We start from the raw sequence: 21278 nt of genomic DNA on the forward strand, positions 1-21278 counted from the left end.
TGTGAATTAGCTGTATGGAGAATTGTGTCCTCTCAAGGCTAAGGTCTCCAGGGAACACAATACATAAATGAGTTTGAAAATACAAATTGACCTCATTTACAGTGTTTTCTGTCAAGCAATGCAGTTTATTAAACATTCTGACAACATCAAAAAGGAATCCTTTTTCCTGTAATCTTCAGCAAGTCTGTTTCTCCTAGTAAACATTGTAGTGTAAGTTAAGAACTGATAGGACTTCAGAGCGGATGAATTAGTAGATGTATATTGTGTGAAATTACATATAATTACACAGTAGCTATGGTTATCAGGTTAAAGAAATTATGGCCTGATGATGAACAGAAATAGATTATAGCAGGCTGAGTCAGTTTTGAGTTGCCTAAAAGTGAAGTGCTCGAATACTTTCGTAGTTATCATGGACTTGTACATGTAACAAAAATCCAAATAAGCTCTATTTCCTGAACTGACACTCTGCTTATTCAAATTCTTGTTTTCATGTGGAAATGCAGTATTTTTTAAACTTGTGTTTTGCTTTTAAATCGTTTTAAGAACTGACTGCCAAGCACATGTTTGTAATGAGGCTATTTAGTTTCAAAATTCAAGATTTTGAATGAATGTTGCTAATATTTTGATTTGCTTCTGGATGATGTTAAGTACAGGCATAATTATTTTGTATTCAAGAAGAGTCATATACTCACTTCTATTTAAATCTAACTTTTTAGAACGACTTAGTGGAAGTTGTTTTTTTTTTTCCTTTTTTTTTTTTTTTTATGGATGCTTCATCACTGAAAAGGTGTGGGTGAATTCAAGCAGGTTGGACACAATTGGTCACAAGAACATGATATGTTTGCATTGCTCTTGGTGGGCCCATTTCAGTGTTTCCAGCATCTGTATTGCCTAGAAATATTAGAATGACTTGAGTCTGTTTCCAAAAGCAGTGCAGGTGTTGAGGAGTTCAAGCCCAGTTGACTCAAATGTAAATAATGAAAGACCAAATGTTTCTAAAAGTTTCCACAAGCTCACGGTTTAGAAACCCAAGCTACAGTGAGTTGTGTTGGAATTCAGGCACTAACACCACCTTTTTTCAGTTTGCTACTGTCTTTTAATGAACTGCAGCACTTCTGCATTTAACTTCAACGTAATTCCTGTAACACTGTCTGTACATTATAAGGAATAGAATAAGAATGAATAGGATTAATAGGAATAAGATTTTACAGCACCGTGCTCTTTTTTAGATCACAGCTTACAAATGAATGGCTGCATGATCTCGCTCAGTCGGTCTGCTCACCTTGTTTTCCAGAATAACCAACCATGACGACAGAGTCGGGATCAGATTCTGAGTCCAAGGACAAAGAGCAGGACCAGCAAGAAGCCCCTGCACAGCCAGGGGCAGCAGCAGAGGGCCCACCACAGGAGCAGCAGCAGCAGCAGGAGCTGAGTGAAGAGCACCAAAACGCACTTGAGCAGTTCTCAGCTGTGGCAGCACACAGCACACCGGTGAGGAAAGAGCAGGTAGGAAAGCTGTGCACTATTGCTCCTGGGAAACAGTGAGCCTGTTTGCTTATATATCTTCATTGGTTGGTCTTCTGTGTTTAAACATAATAACCCTCATGCAGGATGTCTGGAAGTTCATGTCTTTCTTCCTTCACTGTGCTGCTTTAGGCCGGTCTTACTAAGTGAAAAATGCTTTCCATCTTACATTTGTGTTAGGTAGCAAACAGTGCCAACTTTTAAGCACTGTTATGTTTTCAGAGTTCATTTTTTCTTTGACACCTGCTGAAAACTGATTTCATGCTTGCTTGTCTGATGTGTGGGCCATGAAGTGTCTGTGGTCTGTTCAGCTTCTTGTAGTTCTGAAATGACTGCATTATAATTGCTTTAACTTCTCACGTAATAGGTTTTAGAAGAGCTATCACATGATTTTCCATTTGGTTCATTGTCGCACTTATTAAATTTGTGGCGGCTGCTTTCTTCTCCTGTTAACAATTTCCAGTCAATAGGATTAACAGGCATTGTTATTCATCGGTAAATGACAGAAAAATTAATGAGGTACCTGCAAATCACATCCCTTAGATCCGTAAGGTTATGACCCCTTTGATGGCATTCACCTTTGAAGAGTGGAATAAGCTGCTCATGCTCCTCCTCTGTTCTTTACAAAAAAAAAAAAAAAAATCAGGTACTTTGTGAGATCTTGTTATTTTTCCTAGTTAGAAGGCAGTGCTGGTAGAGCAAGCAGAAGTAAGACATTACTTACTAACATTGTGAATGTTCCCATGAAGCTGCTTGAGGCTGGCTGTGCTCTTGGCTTTTAATCCCTTTTTCTGCAGAACTACAGCCCAAAGTTCCTGTTGGTGAGGGAAAAAAATGAGCATAAGCTGTCTCATATACAAGCAAAGCCTTTAATATCTCCCAGATTTAAGGATGCATACCCAAGTTCTTGGGAGAACGGATGCTCCTGGGACCAAATTAAAAGGAAAGTCTGACTTCCTTTATCCCAAGATATAGATGTGACAGGACAGATTTCTGATATTTATTGCTATTGAAGATCGACTTTTTTTTTTTTCCTTGGTTGCTAACCATTTCTGTCACTGATAAAAACTCTGATCAGCCTCTCTCCATCCCCACCAAAGACCTTTGTGCTTTTGTTGCCCCGTCTACCAATTATGAGCTTGAAGAATTTCAGTCTCTGAAATAAGCCAGAAGTTACCTGTAGTTAGTCTGGGAAAAAGAGACTGGGAAAAAAGGGCTGCTTTCTAGGAGAGAAGAGCACTACACATACAAATCACTAATGTAGAATTCTGTTCTGTCAGGCGTAGACATAAGTATTATCTTTTTTTTTTCTTCCAGACCACTTAAAAGCATTACTGATCAACAGAACTATTGGCAGTGGGTTCAAAAAGCGAGAAATTGTGGGATTATTGGTTATCATTTTCTGTCTTGCTGTCATTTGTTCCTCCATGGGGGGATCAGTATGAAGTGTGTCGCCACCCTCTGTGTGAAAAACTTCCTCCTAATATCTAACCTAATCTCCCTGTCTTGGTTTACAACCATTCCCTCTTGTCCTATCACTATCTACCCTCATAAACAGTTGTACTCCCTTCTGCTTACACCATCCCTTCAAGTATTGGAAGGCCACAATGAGGTCTCTCCAGAGCCTTCTCTTCTCCAACCTAAACAAGCCTAGTTCCCTCAACCTCTCATTTTGTACCTGAGTCGTGAGGCATCCAAGATCATTACTGCTGAATCTTGTGACTCCAAGGGCTTGATGTGAGGGAGAATTCCAGCTTCAAAAGGGGATGAACATACTGTGTAAGATATATCAATGCAAATAAAGATGAAAAGCTTATGCTCAAAAACTACAAACCCTGAAGCAATTTGTGCTTCACTACAATTTAGTCCGTAACACTAAAAATGCTGCAGAAATGTCTGTTGCAGGGGTGAACAGGATTCCAGAAGAATATAGTTATGCTTGCAGAATTCAGAATAATCCACTGAGCATGTGGGATTTTCACTGGCCACTTTTTTTTTTCCTAAATAACACAATGTCAGTTTTCTTTAGGAATAAAAGGCTTAATTCACGCTGAAGGTACCTCAGTGCCTGAACATGTCAGTGTAGTTCATGAGATCTTCTCTAATAATTCTTGGCATATTTTGTTCTCCAGACAAATGAGAGAAAATCCATTGTATGATTTTACCTAGACAGATTCTCCTGATCTTAATGTCAGTAGGAGTCTAGCAAACAAAATAATGTCAATACTAGTTTTTTTAAAAAAAATATATTTATAAATAAGCAAATGTCTGCTTTGCTCTTTAGCTATAAAGTATCTTCATGAAGGAAAATATTAACAATCCATGATGGTTCAAAGAAGTTGTTTGCAGGCTGAAGAGGCTTCTAAAATGTAAAAGGCTGCTGGGTGCCTTTGCTGTTATGGATTTATTTTTCAAGCAGTTTTCCTATCTTCTTTAAAAAGATTAATTCTGTGGATCTGTTGTTTTGTTTGTTGCTGTTGTTTTTAATTTAAGAGGGTTCCTTTTTTGTACGAGGAAGAAGTTTGCTCTCTAGATGAGAAATCTAATGAGCCACCTGCAATGATGGCATAGTTCTTCTAGCCCTGGGATGACTTTTCCACTTGTAGATGTGCAAAGACATCTTCTGTGGTAGATTTCCTTAAGAAAACACACAGAAGTCATCAGAATGCCTCTTCCCATCACTGCTAGGTCCCTAAGAGGAGACATCTTGAGCCTTGTTTTCTATGTGGTGCTTAGGCCCAACTGGTTGCCAGCTGGCCTCTGTGGTTGTAGAGGGATGGCTTGGCCTCAAGTCTTATTTGGAAGCTGGAGGCACTCTTCCTCATTCTCACGGCCACAGTGAGCATTTAAACCCCAGAAAACAGCTAATCTTGTGATGTATGTTGCGCCTTCATCTACTGCCAGCCTTCAAGGCATGCAAGGACCTTGGTGTCTGGACATCCAAGTGCTGGGAGGAGAAAGTCCTCCAGGTCTGCAGATAGACAGGGGAATAGCCAGCACTTCTTTGTTCTGCTCCGTATCTTCCTTGTCCTGCTTTCTTTTTATCTCCCTACTCAGGAATGCTCAGCAAACCTTTGCTCTGCCCTCCCTTGTGTAGGGGAAAGGAGGAGCATGGGGCCACGGTTGCATCTTTGCTTTGGTGGGAGTACTCTCACTGATTCCAAATGCTCCTTTTCCCTATTCACCTAAATAAAAAGGGAAAGCTTACAGCTTGTTTGGATGAAATCTCTTGGGAAAAGTTCTCTGGGGTTTAGTGACATGCTGTTGTTGCTGGTTTATGATGCAAGGTTGTTTTGGTCTCAAAGCAGATTAAAGCCTTTCGATGGATTTGCTCTTCTCTCATGAAGGCTTATTACATGCAGTGAATGGAAACAGATGAAGGATTAATTTATATTATTTCCAGTGATGCTTGTTTCTTACACAGAAATCATTCAGAGCCAGACCTGTTATTTTTTTCTATTGTAGTGAGATAACAGAAACATTTTTAAAATGTATGTTTTTAAAGCTCTAGCTTAGGTATTAGTGCATTCCTGTTGTGATTTTGCTTGGAGGCTATCAGGGGCATAACTGATTTGAAAGGTAATGACTGCAGCGTAGTGCTGTTGCTAGGAAGGGTGAAATGCAGTAGAGCTGTTCTGGCTTTCATCTGTTGCAGTGAAAAGGACCACGAGCTGTGCTGCATCGCAGTGACTCTTCAAATGGTCTGACCCACAGATAAGCCCAAGCAAAAGGAACTGTAATTGTTTCTTCTCTACCGTTTCCCTTGCAGAATATCTGTCTTTCAAATGTTCTACTTCTTGCCAGCTTAAAGGACTTATTGAGCATCTGCAGAGAGCACAACTCAGCCTCTCATCTTGTAGTTATCATCCATTAGCCAGCCAGCTGCACATAAATGATGTTTGGCCTCTTATTTCCATCCTGTTTGCTTAACCCTTTGCTTGGTGTTTGGGGAGCCTTTCTCTCTCCAAGGCACATCAGAACCCTCCTGCAAGTTCTCATCGTCATTGACTGGTCAGGCCTCTCGTTCAGGGCACCTTTTCTCATAGACAAAATTAGTGCAAATCGGATGGTCTTTTCCTATTCCATATGACACCATGAAAACGCTGTGTGATTTACTAGATACAGCACTTCAAAGTTGTAATCTGTGGGAATATTGGTTTGTTACAATGTTTACCCATTGTTCAGCATTTTCAGTAGACAAAAAAAAAAAACAAAAGGTCCAAGGAGTCTCAGAGGGATTTTCTAAGTATAAAAGAAGTAGAAACCTAAATTATTTTCATGCATGTCCCTTCCTGATTATTCTGTACCTTTTGGAGTGAGGAGGAAGGGTTGGAAGTAATACAGGGAGACTTTTCAATAGCAAAAAGTCTACTGTGCATCACGGACCCTCTCATCCAGTCACCATTTTAAAGTTTTATATGCCAGAAGCAGAGTGTGCACTGCACAATCAGTTTGTCTCAGTTATCTTTCTTTCTTTTTCTAGCCCACAGACAAAGAACAGGAGTTTACAGCTGCAAGTGCAAAACAGCTTGAATATCAACAGTTAGAGGACGACAAGCTCTCTCAAAAATCATCATCAAGCAAACTTTCCAAGTCTCCTCTGAAGATTGTCAAGAAACCTAAAAATATGCAGTGCAAAGTGACGCTCCTGGATGGATCTGAATATGCTTGTGAAGTAGAGGTAAATTGCTTTTCTTTATGTTTTTTCATTCTATTTAGAGGAAAATATTTGAAATTAGACTTATAAGTTAATATTTAAAAAAAATAAAAAGTCTAAAACTGAGTTCCCAATTTAAGCAAATTTCATAGACTTCATAGAATCACAAGATTGGAAACGACCTATAAGATCATCTAGTCCAACCGTCTTCACATTACCACTGCTACCATAAGCACTAAACCAGATCTCACAGCTCCTCATCCAGATGCTTCTTGAACACTGCCAGGGACAGCAACTTCATGACCTCCCTTGGCAGGCCATTCCAGTGCCTGACCACTCTCTGAGAGAAAAAGTTTTTCCTCATGTCTAACCTAAACCTCCTCTGATACAACTTGCGGCCATTTCCCCGGGTCCTGCTCACTGCCTGAGAGAAGAGGCCAATCCCTTCTTCACCACAACCTCCCTTCAGGAAGTTGTAGAGTGCAATGAGGTCTCCCCTGAGCCTCCTCTTCTCCAGACTAAACAATCCCAGCTCCCTCAGCCACTCCTCATAAGACTTGTGCTCCTGATCCCTCACCAGTTTCGTTGCCCTTCTCTGGACACGCTCCAGGGCCTCAGTGTCTTTCCTGTAGTGAGGGACCAAAAATATGGACGGCCAGATATTTCACCAATGCCATGCACATAGATGTTTCCATTATTTTTCCTGAAGATAGAATATATTGCAGAGATTTTATCTTCAGTGGGGCATAGCAAACAGTCCTTGGAGCAGCCAGGGACTATGGATTAATATTATGTTTGCATATGTCACTACAAAATGCAGAAAATGAATTATGGACAGCAAAGCCCATAAAGAAAAAGAAGGATTTTGGTCTTGTAAAACATCCTTTTTCCCTTGCATACTGCTGAGTTGAGAGTTGTGTGTAGTCACTGTCTGAATAGTTTTGAGTATCGTGAGATGAGTGGGGGCAAAAGAGATGCCATGGAGACACAAGGAAAATGTCGATTAGAGTGTGGAATTTTATGTGCTCCTCCACTGTCTGAGAGTCAGAACTGTGTGTAAACATCACTGATGGAAAGCTACCATTGGATTTCTGTGAAGAAACTTGCCTTCCTTTGGGGACTCTGTCTGGAGTCTCCTTTTGAGAGGAGAGCAGCCTTTGCTAGTCACTTAGGAACTAGTCAGTCTGTGGTTTCTGACAGACCCATGCTGTGAGAATGTCTTTCTTTGAACACCAGATGACTATGAAGTAGCGTAGGCATCAGCAGATTTAGCACTTTTGGATGGATTTACTTCTCCATTCAGCTGTTTCAGCCATGTCACCACATTTGGGCAGTGAACCTGCCTGTCTTGAGCCTGCTCTTGTTTAGGAGGTCACGCACGAGGCTGAGCTCCAGCCAGAGCAGCGTCCTCCTGGCAGAGAAAGGATGCATGTTAGAGGCCTCAGCATTGCCAGCTCTCCTTTGGGTAACTGCAGAGTTAGCTCTAAGCAAGAGCTATGATCTTACTGCTCTTACAGCATCTTAAGAGTCATACTTTCAACTGTCTTCTAGTTGCACTGGCCAAATCCTGCACTGTTTCCATCAGACTAGCAGTACCTTCCTGGTCACATACATTGTGACTATTTAATAGCAGTTACTTGACCTCTAGTCCTAGTTTTGTCTGTTAAAAATAAAATACAAACCATTAAAGTGAAAGAATGATTCTACTGGCTTTCATGGAAAGAGTGAAACTTTTTTCCATTTGGGTAGAAAATCTGAGTCGTTTTCTAGAATACAGTTAAGCAAATTTTGCAAAACAGGAGTTCTATGGAAATCTTGTCTTCAAGGCTGAGTTTTATGAGAGTATAAGATGGAGCAGAAAGGGAGAGTTATTATATTAGACTCTCAATTCTGCAAAAATAAATGCTATGAATAATACTTCATTTTAGTAAGCTTCAATTCTCTAAACTTGGCTTCTGTTGGAGATAGTACCAAAATGCTAGCATGTGGAAGTCATCGTGTTTTATTGCTTGTCAGATTAGTCTGCTTTGCAAGTTATGAATAACTCTTGAATAGTGTTCTTTATGTATATTGTATGCATTTTTTTTCTATGTGGACTGCTGAAATACCTTACGGTTGTGTTTGCTTTCATCAGTAAGGTGTCTGCCTCTAAAATGGCTAGGTGTCCTAGGCAGAATGCAATACTGATGAGAACAGAGCTCCCAAAAGGATGAATCTTCAAATGACAAAGCTGTTATATTGTGATGATGAGCAGATCATAGGGTGTGTCAAAACAGAATTTAGCAGTGAAAAGTCAAAAATTTTTCAGTAAACAAGTGCAGGTGCAGTGACGTGTTTACACACCTTAAATGAATGACCCAAACTTCCTTCCTGGTGGTATTGTCAGCTTCTTGTGTTTATTGAGGATGCAACTGCAGGTACCTCTACAGCACAGCCCATTCGGCCCATGGCTAGATCCCTAGGAAAAGCTACTTTACATGTCAGTAACGTTCAGCTACAGTGAAAGGAGTCCTTACCAAGCCAAAAGATGGGATGTGGCACTCACTTGCTTTATCCACTGGGGAAAAAAAGTACATACAAAGGGTTTTAGTAGGCTGGGGAGGCTGAGCATTTGTTTCTGAATACGTTTCAGAAAATCATTTAGGAAAATGAAGGGTTCTCGTCTTGGATAATACTAAAGTTCTGTTGCTTTTTCAACAAAAATCTGGTGCTGCAGTATGAGAAACAATGTCACATTTCAGAAAAATTGTATCATATTTTAGAAGTACTCCGTAAGTGAGCTTTCTATACCCTCTTACACTGGAAAAAGTATATGTTGGTATATTCAAAGATCTAGCAAATTACAGAAATCAGTAAATTCCCCAAAGTGAATAACTAAAGGAAGGGAAAGTGGGAACATGCCAACCAAACATTTATTGTTTCCATTCCTTGTGTCTTACGCACGTAAGTGCATCTTTCAGTGTGGACAGTGTTAGGGATTTGACAGTTGGTAGAGGGAAGTTAGAAAGTTCATCCCGTGTTGTCAGCTTCCATTTTGCAGCTCTACATGTCCTGCTTCTGCCTACTGAAGCCTAAAAAGCAGTGTAATTTAGAAGGACTGGAAATTTAGAAATGTCCTTTTGGGCTAAAATACTTAGCTCTGTCAGTGAATTTTGTTTTGGAAGTGAGCCAGATATTTATCTCTCCAGAAGTGTATTCCCTAGTCAGGGAGTTGGGAATCATTATAGAATCCATCAGTTACTCTATGGAGTGGTTGCAAATGACAAATGCTTTTATATACATTAAATATTCATATCACTTAAAGGAGCTTATTGCTCTCAAGTAGAACACAACCTACAGCTTATCAATTATGTGTTCATCCAGTTAATGACCTGACAGCTGAAATAGCACATACTCAGAGATTTAGATGCTTCTGACATGGGTTTGGTTAATTCATTATCCCTTTGCAGTCCATTGTTTCACAGTTCCCTCTTTCCTGTTCCATATTCAGTGCTGAGAGTCTTCAACAGCTTCCACTGTTTCTTTCAGTCTCTCTCATGCCCAGAACATTGCATATGTGACACCAGGGTTTTTTATGTTGTATGAGATATATCTGCAAAGCACAGGGTAGTGGAGGTAACTTCAAAGAGGAGGTTAACAGCAGTTCATCTAATGTGTTATTCTTTCAGTGAAAGTATCTGAAGTAAATGCCAGATAAAAGATCTCTCCTGTGGCCCTACAATATTACTGCCAGTGTGTTGTATCTATCCTGACCCAGAAAGTCTTTCATGCAGTAAGTCATTACAAGCCAAAACCAGGTTAAATAGCTAACCCAACCTGTTAATTTATCCTTTTCCAAAAACATAAAACAGAAGCATTACCATCTGTACTGCTACCACACTTCTCAGCTGGGAGCCTATGGATAGGATCAGCCAGCTTATTTAAGAGCGGTGGTTCCCTTCCAAGGTGCAGTGGATACCTAATGGCATTTTATGTGTCTGGGAACAGCTGTGTGCTTTTGGAGCAGAAGTGTTTGTTGTACACTGAAGTTCTTACTAACAGTGTCAAAGTAGAGCAGCAGCCTAATATGGTTCCCTCATGCCCTAAAGCAGCTGGAGATTTCTAATGGGTACTCAGGGGAGCTGGTATAGTCTGCTTGGGTGGTGCTGTTTGTTTTCCACTGAGATGTCCACCTCTCCTGAAAGCTGTTCTCCTTGCACTGTTCATGGTGCTCTCCCACCTGGTACCAGGACCAGAAACGTTTTGTCAGAAGTGGCCAGGTCCATAGCTAGTGCAAAAGCTGCTCAGGCAAAGAGAATGCCTGAGGACTTCTTTGTTAAGTAAGCTAGGTCTACATACTGCATTTATCTTTATTTCTTCAAACCAAAAATGTAAGATCATAGAATCATAGAATAATTAAGGTTGGAAAAGACCTATGAGATCATCTAGTCCAACTGTCAACCAACCACCAATATTTCCCTCTAAACCGTGTCCCTAAGAACTGCCCTTTCCTTAAACATCTCCTGGGAAAAAGATTTAAGACTGCAAACTGAATTCAGATAACCTTAACAGAGGCATTAGTTGAGGTTTTTCTGAAGGTAAGTGGAAATAAGCAGAAATAACTTGTCTGAATTTCTCCCACTTCAAGTAGGAGTTTTTGAGTACTCTACTACATTTACACTATTTCTAAGATTTATTTTTCTCATCTTCCTTCTCTGCCTCATCTTATTTTTCTATTGTCTAGACTGCTGCATTTAATTAAAAGATTGAATTGGAACAAGCTGTCATCCTCTCCGTTAGATGTTGCCTAACTTGAAGTGTCTTTTTAAAACAGGTTGGAATTTGCCTTCATGATTTCTACTCTAAACATATAGATGTTATTAATCACTGTGTGAGATCAGAAAGCAATAACAACCTTAACCAAATGAAAGGCAAAATGGTTAGATTTCATTTTCAAGGGCACAACTGTCTGAACTCATTGGTAATTTATACTCTTCTTTCATTCTTCTTCCACTTGGATTTTATGATCAAACAGGAAAATAGTAAATGAAAAAAAATGTTTCCGTAGCAACCTTGCTGTGACATTGCTGTAGCACTGTGCCAAGCAGGTTGAGTTCCTGTATAATTTGGATGCAGTGGAGAATTCTGAAATCTGATGTCTCAAGGAGCGTTACTATACCCACTGTTCTTGGTCAGTGGGGAGTCAGCTGAGGTAGGGGGGATTGTTACAAATACACTGTTGTGGTTTTTTTCTGTCCAGTTTTTGCAGTCCACTACCCAATTCTGCCCACAGCAGTAGTCATTTCTACACTTCTCTGAAGAACAACCGAGGATACCCTATGTTCTTAGCAGTAGGTTTCCCCACATCTTCAGAGGATTTCAGGGTAATAACCCTGTAATAATACTTGAATGGGAGTGGTGAGGTGTTCTATTTCCATACATTGGAAATCAGGGTTTATAACCTGAACGGAGGCAAACTGGGATGAACTGGTCACTCTCTGCCTTGCATAAGTGTGTACTAAAATTCCTTGTTGGAGGCAAAATGTGCATTAAGTGAATGGCTTCTCATGTAGCATGGGGTGTTGTGTTTCACATGAATTTTTCTTTTTCCTGAAAAAAGTGAGCGTATGTGGATGCTTCCTTAAAAAAATTAACCATTAAGGATGGTTACATGTTGTTGGACGAGTTGGAAGAATAGGGAATAAGCTCTACTACCATTTGCAGAAATTAAAAAGTAAAAAAAATTTCCAGTACTTATTAGACTCTGTACTTCAACGCTGCATGTGTTTCTTCTGGTATTCCACATCTCACGTCTCGACGATAACTCCTTCTGTGTCTCTGTGCTGTGGTGGCAGAAGGAGCAGCCCCGCTGTTCCTTTGCCCCAGGAGGTGTCTCAGCACGGACGTATGCTCTGCTTTACCATGGACAGTTTAATAACGTTGCCTTTTTACCCATTTTGAGGTAGATGTGAAGGTCAGGAAGGAAATTGCTGTAATAAGATGCACTCTACTTGCTGAAGGATACAGTTTCAGTTACCCCCTGTGTGTTTTAATTGTTTAATGAATTCCACACAGTCTCTTGCAAACGGCATTACATGTGAAACTTATTACTGCTTGCAAAAGGGAATTTTTTTTAATAAGTCTTTTCCTTTTGACCTAGTCACTGCTTATGTTTCAGTTAATTTAATATGAAGAGCTTTAGGTTAGGTTTGTGTTAGTTCTTTTTTTCCTTACCTGGGACGTGTTTCACTAAATGTGACTGGGCTGGGATGCATCGTCGGCATTATACAGAATGTTTTCTGCCCCCAGACTCACTAATTAGGACTGACTTAGATTAGCCAGGGGATTCAGCTAAGATCTATGTTACCTGACACGTGTCAGTAGGAGTCTGAGTATTGCCTGAATATGTTCCAACTGAATAGAGCTAATATACAACTCCTCTGGCTTATGTTCTCAAAATGCTGTGTACTACTTTTTATAAGTTAAAGTACTTGTCAATTCAGGAAGCACAGTGTTCTGGAAATCGATACCCATGTTGTCCAGCTCATAATAATGAACTATGAGGCTGAGCCAAAAATAAAAGTGTTTATGCTTGCTTTTAGTGCATTTTAAATTGTTTTAAGGTTTTTCACTGAAGTTAAAGAAATCTTTTTAAATTATTTTTATTTTTTAAGACATTTCATGTTGAACGCAGCATTTTTGAAGTGCCACAAGTTGGAGGATGCTCGTGTGACTCTTCTGGGGCTGGAGCATTTCCTCTTTGCGCAGAGAAGCTCAGGCTCCAGTCCCCCAACTGGGAACATCTGGGTTGCATGATACTGAGAGAGAAGGTCTGTAAAACCTGATAGGAAAGCACACCTAGATGGTTAGACAGCTGGATCTCTTGTATTTCCTCCAGTTAATATGCAGGTACATTACAGAGACTGAAGGAAAACCAAATATTAAAAGCAAGTCACTCTTTCAGATGTTGTACCAAGTAAGCAGCAAGTTGGGCTTTAAATTTTACCTTTCAACTGAGCAGTGGACATGGCTACAGTGAGAACAAAAACCAAAACTTCTAAGAAAAAATATATAGTACATTTGTTCTCCACATCCATTTCCTGCATCTAGTTCTCTCGTCTCTTGACTTTCATTAATAGATTCTGAAAATGATTTGAGGAGTTAAATGATGTGTTTAGGAGACAAACGTCTCCATTTTGATCATTTGGAGGCACTAGCCAATTTTTGTAATGGTGTGAACTATCAAGAGGGATTGACCTACATTGACATATAATTGCCCTGATATTGCATTTTTTAGAGAATAAATGATTAACTGAAAATCTGCGGGTGACATGTTGCCTCCAGTTTCCTCCCCTTGATGAACCAGTTGGAAAGGAGCTTGTTTTCCATCTGGCTGACTTAGATTTTGATACTCAATTGGGTTTGGTTATGTACATTCAAATCCAGGTACTGCAGGCCAGTTGCTGGTTAGCTTGGGGTGATCTTTTACCCCAGAGTAGAGATCTCTGTGCACCAGGGCCTGTCATCCTCAGCATCATTCCTACTCTTTGTTCTCCTCAGCAGGCAGGGGAAGGAGTTCCTCACTGTGCCTGCTGATGGCTTCACTGCATAGAGGGGTGAGGCTGCATCGAGGCCTCTGTGTTTGTCTTCTCCAGATGCATTGCCCTTAAGTGATGCTCACCCTCTCAACCCTGCAGCTTCTTACAGGGATGCAACCAGCACCCAGACACTGCAAGTGTTTTTTAAGCACTACTGGAATGTGAGTCAAACATCACAAGTGGAAGGCTCCTCTTGCCCCTTTTCCCTTCTTCAAAATGATTGTCAGATGTTAATACCTCCTGCTATTTCTGCACTGTGTGTCTATTCTCCGTTTACCCCGTCTATTCCCATTCTCCCAGTGAAGTGATCATTTTCTTGTCCCTGCCCCCATCTCACTTCTTTCTGCCAAGCCTCACTGCTCTTAATGGTGTTTACTGCCCCTTTTCTGTCTTTCTTAGGTGCCTCGTACTGCTGCAGCTCCCAACTGTGCTGTCTAAATAAATCTCCAATTCTGTTGCTAGTTGATCCGATTTTATACCTACTGTACCCATGTTAATGCTTCATTGCTATTTCCAGAACAAAACTAAGTCAGTGCTCACTTTATCATCTCCTAAATATTAGGTGCCTCATAAAATCCTAGCACCTCGTACGGGTGATTTTTTCCAGGTGAGCCCCACGCAGCGTTCTCTGGGCTGATTTATGCTTTGTTATCCCTGTTTGCTGACAGAAGAAAATACCAGAGATGGGACTAAATAGCCTGCAAATCAAAGCTGTGATAGAAAGGAAGGTTTGTCTCTTGTGTCTTTTGGTCAGTTTTGGTCTGGCAGAAATCGGTTTGATCCAAAGTGGATAAAGCTTGAGTGTAGCTTGCAACCACTGAGAATAGGGTAAGCTGGAACTAGATTATCTTTGAGGTCCCTTCCAACCCAAGCTCTTTTATGATTGTAAGTTATCTCTCTTGACAGCTGAAGCACTGATGATGCGATGCTCTCTAAGGCACCCCAGATTTAAAAGCCTGTTCCTCATACCATCTCTCCTGTCCCAAGAGTGTCTTTCTGTGCTATGGTTTCTGTGTGATTTTTTTCTTTTTTCCCCTCTAGCCTGGTAATGTAGGTCAGGGAAAGCTCTGTGGCTTTTAAATTCATATGGCAAGATTACTCTGTAAATCGGACTATGTTGACAGTAGAGGCTTTTTTGGGTTGAAAATAAACCAAATGTTTACAGTTGATTTTTGCTGATAATTGCTAATAGCTGCATACAGTGAGGATAGTGGAGGGTTCCTCTTAATGATGCGCTTGTGCGCATTTTGAAGTCACTCAGGAGGGGCACAAGTTTGCTGAGCCCCACTAAGTCCAGGTAGATCAAGGGAACAAGGGAAATATTTATATTGATGCCCACCACTGGGAAGCCTCATATACTGTGTGAATCCCAGCAGACCTTCCTCAGTTACTGCAGACCTTCTTGCAGGAAGATGTGGTGCAGTTGGGAGACAAATGGATCAGCTGGATGTCTGGTTAAACACCAGACCCAAAATATCTCTGTCCTGCAGTACAATGAGCAGTGGTAGTACTCTCACTCTTGAAAAGCCTACAAAGTCATGGAATATGGTTTATTATTGTATGAAAAGATTTAGCATACATCTGAGACTAATTCAATTCTTGTCGCACTTATTTCTGTTTGAGAAAAAATATCCACTGTTTTTTTCCTGGAGGGTAGTGCTGGTAAGCTGTTACTAGATCTCAATTTTTGCCTTGTGAATTCTGTTGATGCATTTGGAGTGCCGAAGCATTTGACGGTCATCACATCTGACACATATTTCTGTGGCTGTTTTGCACGTACAACTGTGGCTGTTACCTTTCGACATACAAAGAAGTGCTCTAAAGCCTTTGTTACCTTTCGACATACAAAGAAGTGCTCTAAAGCCTTTATTATTTCTTAGGTGTTGCCTTTTGCTGCTTTGCATTGCCACTTACAAAGCGCAGGCTTTATTCATAAACATGTATTCTGCGTAGCGTATCTGTCAGTGCACTTAGAGCTCATGTGGTAGCAGTGTTAGTGTGATCTCTGCTGATGCAGAAGGCAAAGACCCTAATTTGGTTCGATTCCAGCGTCAGGACTAGGTCACCAATCTTCTTACTGGGATTTAGCAATCGCCTGCTTTTTTTTTTTTTTTTTTTGCTTTTTTTTCTTGCTTTTTTTTTTTTTTTTTTTTTTGGATTAGTGCTGGCTTTTTAGGATTGCAAGCTGAAACTGTATTAAAGAAGATTGCCCTGATAAAAACTATGCCATGTTATACAATGTCACCAACGCTAGGTGCAAGTATGTAGCTATAGCATAGACATGTTTACCTAAATACTTCTATTAAATACTTAGTGATAGGTGTTAAAAGGGACTGGTTTCAGGAATAGTAATGTACTGTACACAACAAAGATGAAGAAGCGGGTAAATTACAGTATCACTATGAAGGGGAGGGAAAAAAATCACTTTTCCCTATATGTTGAAATACGTTCTAGGTGAATGTAAGTTTCTCTTGTGTGGCATTCATCCTCAAGCAGAGGTGGAATAGTATTTCAGGTTTTTATTTCAAACTTCTTGAATACGTTAGTCACCTACAGAGATCTACGGGCAGGTTCACACTTAAAAATGTTAATAAAGAACTAGAGCATTTGGAGAGCTTGAAGTGGCATGCAGCTTTCAGGCAGAGCACTCTGTATGAAATGAATTCATACTGGAAAAAAAAGCCTCTTATTAAACTAAAGCTTTCTGAAGTTGTCAAGTTCTAATTCTTTTCACATTTGACTGAATTGTTTTGGATTTTTTTTTCCCATGTATTGTGTTTGGATGTGTGACCTGGGATGTTTCCAAATGCAGCTTACCCATGAAATTTAGTTAGTAGCTGTAGTTAAGTACATGAAAGATTAAACAGCATTTCCTTCTGGGAGTCGAAAAGTGAATGTTTTTTGCTTAAAACTTACTATTTTCTTTGCCATCCAAAAGACTATTGGGAAATTCCTGTTCAGTATCTCCTTACTATGAAGCAAACTGCTTACAAACTGAGTGGAGAGTGTTACGCTAATAAATATCTCCAAGAGACAAACATCCTCATGCATGTTCAATTACAATATTCTATATATACCAAAGCAGATTTTTCTCTAAGAAATATAAAAATAGTTGAAGTAAGAATTCATTTCTTAGATGCATTCTTTTTTTTTTATTATTTCAGTTTATTTCAATTTATCTGTATTGATCTGCCCATATAGGAGATATAGTAGGATGTTTGTTATTTGCTCTGTCCATTTGCTTGCTTTGTCAGTTTATTGTGCAGCTTTCTTCAAGTAACTTCTGCAAAGGTTTTGGTCTGTAATAGAACTGACTTTCTTTACAACATATTATGATATGTATAGAACATCTTTCTCAACATTTTTTACTTTCAGAGGAAACAAAATGTTGATTTTTCTGGAATTTTCAGCAAAAACAGCAAGGGACTAAGAGGGCTAAACTCCAGTCGTTGAGTTATGTTTTGTTTTTAAATGACCTCATCTTGCAACTTATGTACATGTTGTCTGTGCGATACACTTCATTAAACCAGGGGAAAACTTGCTGATTTTTTGCCAATTAACACTACAGGAGAGATTCTCCATCCTGTTTTTCTTCCTGAATGTTACCCACTTATGTTCCTGCTGAGGGCTACAGTTGAGAAATCATAGATCCCCAGAGAAATTTGAAGTTTTTTTCCTCCTCTGTCACCTTTCTCCTTCATTGCCTTTTCCCAGTGGAGAAAAACAAGAGGAGATTAAGAAATACAAGAACAAATGCTCTGAATGCAAAATTACAAATGAGTGGAAGGGCAATGAAGTCAAACTTCTTTGGAATGGCTTTATACATTTATCTTCCTTGGGAAAAATTAACCCTCTGCTATTATTTAATTTCTTTTTTTTCTGTTTTCAAATGAAAAATACTGATTACGTACTGATTAGTTTAACAAAAAAAAAAAAGACAAAGTGTTTTCTGATGGAAGTGTTATGGCCTAAAATGCAATGGTTAGGCCTTCATATCTTGGCCAGTTCAAACTCTTCCTCCATGGAATATGAGAAATGTCACAGTGAGTAGATTGTTATTTCACATAAAGATAAAAATAGGTTCTTTACCAGAATTATTGTGATTGACTCTCCATAGATGGTGACTCTTGAGGTCATGGTAAACTGCTCCTCCACATTTGGAATGACACCAAACATTTTCATACTCATAGGGTTGTATATGTTTGCGAGTGCAGATATTGTGTGCATTAAATTGTGCAAATATTGGCATAAACACATAAAATTGTGACATATTTACAAGGTTTAGATCCCTTCTACAGAGATAGGATTCTTATTACAAAAGTGAACTAGGAAGCTTGCATGCACGGGCCTCCTTTACTCACAAATGAAGACTGCACAGGTCATGCTTTTTCTAGGATTGGCTCAGTTTCTATGGACGATGCATAACTGGTGAATAAAGACTGTGAACGCTGTCAGACAGCTGGAATTCAGTGACTCTGAGGCTTTACTGTACATATCTCAGCTGGGGGAGTTTGTGGGAAGAGTGCTTGCTGCGGCAAGTACAAAGTATTCCTGACAAACAGCTAATCATATACATTTGTTTGTGTTGCAGGAATAATTGCAGAAGCTGAAAGATGGGGAGTATGAAAGTTCTCCCTTGTGTATGATAGTTAGATGATGCTATATGCATCTCAAATTTTCGGGGCGTTTTCTTGTGTTTGCACCATCATGATAATCTGTGCAGCATAGAAACTGAGCTGTCAATAGAAAGGCAATTTAAATTGAGACAGTAATATGAAATAAAATCAGTGGTCTGAACATAGAATCTTTTTCATCGTTCATTGTAGATTAGAAAAATTAGCTAATACTTTGCCACCAAACAGAATGAGGGAAAAGGAAGAGGTGAGTACAGTCACATGCCAAAATGCATTACTCCATGCAAGACTGGAGCCAGCCCACACATTTATACAGTGTATTGTTGAGATCCATTGGAAAGTGCAAATGATAATTAGGAATGTGAACCAGATAACCTCATCATCATTTAAAGTCCAATTATTTCTAGCAGGATTTCATGATACTAATCTGTTTGTTCTTCTTCCAGCGACAGTGCCCACTGGAGTTATTACAGTAATTGTACAGAAGTTAAGGCCAGGCTAGTGCTAGTGTTGCTTGTTCGCTGGCAGTGTGACAGCTTGTCTGAGAAAAGCGGTGATATTTGTGCAGAAAGAAATGTACACTTTCCATGTGAAACCCAAGTCCACAGCTGTGATAGTGGTTTGTCTCTCTGCTCGTTGGCTGAACAGCAAGGAGGCAAAGTTCCCACTCAGTGGGGTGCATGACCTTGTAGCTGCTACGCAGTGCAGATGCTGGGTATGGGGTGGCACAAACAAATCCCATTATAGCTCATTGGCTGGGGGACCCTGTTCCTGGATTTCCCTTACCTATAAACTCACTCTCAATGCGATTGCTTGTAATTGCTTTCAGACAGCGCACACATACCTTCGTGCTGCAGACAGCCTCCTCCCTCAGCCTTTGCTCAGCATTTTGCATACACGTGAGACTGCAGCATTGTCTGCAAAAATAGCGCTGCTCTGAAAATATGACACTTTGGGGGCTGCAAGAGCTTTAATTTCTAGGAAGCGGAGGGGGTTGTTTTCTACTCTTCAGCTGTTCATACTATTTCCCTGTCAGTGAGAGGAGGGTAATCTGCTAGTGAATAAAAATAGAGCATGAGAGTAGACTAACTCTCTGCGCTTTCATCAGGTATACAACAATTAACCCCTTAGCAACTGTGGAGGTGCAGGGAAGTGCCATCATCCCAGTTGTGTGGGACGGAAGGAGCAGAGAGAGAATAATAGACTTTCTAATAATCTTGTTATCCTTGTAGAGCTAAAATGAAAAACTGAGTTTTTGAGCTCCCCATTCAAAATGATATGCAATATTTTACCTTGATCTGACCATCTGATATGGGACAGAGGTACAATGGAGGGATATTGGCTGAAGAAGTTTCGTGAACTTGTGGATGATGCAGTGGACATACACACTTGTTCCATCTGCCAAGTACTTGCATTTTTGCCTAAAATATTTAATTTGAATAGAATCATAGAATCTCTCAAGTTCAAAGGGACCTGTTGGGATCATTGAGTCCAACTGCTGGCTCTACACAGGCCCACTCAAGTATTGGGCCATATGTGTGAATGCATTGTCCATACACTCCTTGAACTCTGGCAGCTTGGGGCTGTGACTGCACCCCTGGGGAGCCTCTTCCAGGGCCTGAGCACCCTCTGATGAAGATCCATCTCCTGATAATCCAACCTGAAAATAGCATTAATAATTTTTTTCTCTCTTTTTCATTGCTTCAGAAAAAGGCTATCATCAGCAAATATACAGAAAGGGAGAACATCCCCTGAGTGGATTAGGGCACTGTATGGGGATGGGGGCATGTTGAGCAGAGGCTTACTGTGAAAGAGTGGCAGAAGCCAGTCAGTGAGAGTAGGAGTAGAGGAAAGGGGGGGTGTCAGATAGGGCCAGTGGTGCTGGATAGTCCAGAGGACTGCAGAGCCAGGTTGGGGGTTACTGAGGAGTGGAGCAGCAGGAATAGCTGATGTGGAAAGGATTGAGCCTGGGCTGTTTCTGGGGAAAGCCAATAGGTACTTGGAGAGCCTTTTGTGAACTTCTGCCTCCTGAGGAAGAAGAGGCTTGGATCCAAAAGCAGAGGAGAAACTGGCAAGGAAAGATGGATGCTGTTTCTCCACTGCCTTGGGTGTGGGAATTGCTGGTGGGTGAAGACCTGCCAAGTTTACTGCTGTTGGCTCTTCTCACTGGGAGCTTGACTAGAAGGCTGTTTTTTCTAATTTCAGTTCTTTTTCGTTGAGAGCTGTGGGCTTTATACAGTTGCAGGAAAGAGTCTGTGAAAAGTTTAATTTTTGCACTCTGACTTCTATACTCATTTATACTGTTCAATATATGTTTTGCATTCTTTCTATGATCTTGCTTTCCCAAAACATGAACAAAGTATCTCTTTTTTCACATCTCTACATTTCCTTTCATCCCATTCATGCATGAAATGTAACTGAGAATATTTCTGTAGGAGATTCTTTCCATATTGACCTTTCACAAGAACTATTCATTTGCATGGCCAATATTTTATAGCATGGAGTTTGGTTGCTTTTTTACTGTGATTTATTTATTTATTCACTAAAAACATTACAAAGGCACAAAGCATGTTCTTTTGGCCTGCTGAGAATTGCTTGACATTTTTGATATTAAGCTGTGATTCACAGTAACCAGGAGACTTTCATTGCCTTGGTCTTGTCACACCAAAACTGAGGAATGCGAAGGTTTAGGGTGGGTAACTTAGCCTTTCTCTACTCCTCCTCCCATTCTCTCCCTGCTGAAGCAATGATGCCCACGACATATCTGCAATGCTAATTTGAGTACTTGGTAAACTAAAAGTAATTAACAGGAGTGTGGGAGGTCTGCTCATTTCCTTTAATTATGTATTCCCATCTAAACTTCTTAATTTCCTCTGGATTTATGCA

The 21278-nt window shown here is 40.1% G+C and overlaps 1 protein-coding gene across 15 annotated transcripts in view; it reads left to right on the plus strand.

Moving 5' to 3' along the window:
* The window catches only part of EPB41L3 (erythrocyte membrane protein band 4.1 like 3), a 138424-nt gene that overhangs the window by 72074 nt on the left and 45072 nt on the right, over positions 1 to 21278 (plus strand). For 14 of the 15 annotated variants that reach the window (XM_090137400.1, XM_090137402.1, XM_090137403.1 and 11 more), the window contains exons 2-3: positions 1295 to 1506; positions 6008 to 6205. In XM_090137400.1, coding sequence (XP_089993526.1) covers positions 1306 to 1506; positions 6008 to 6205 — 399 coding nt within the window. In that variant the 5' untranslated portion in view covers positions 1295 to 1305. The remainder of the gene's footprint in view (positions 1 to 1294; positions 1507 to 6007; positions 6206 to 21278) is intronic. The other variant, XM_031588932.2, reaches the window with a different exon arrangement.

The sequence above is a fragment of the Phasianus colchicus genome, chromosome 3, assembly GCF_987193195.1.
Source record: "Phasianus colchicus chromosome 3, bPhaCol1.hap1.1, whole genome shotgun sequence".
NCBI lineage: Eukaryota > Metazoa > Chordata > Aves > Galliformes > Phasianidae > Phasianus > Phasianus colchicus.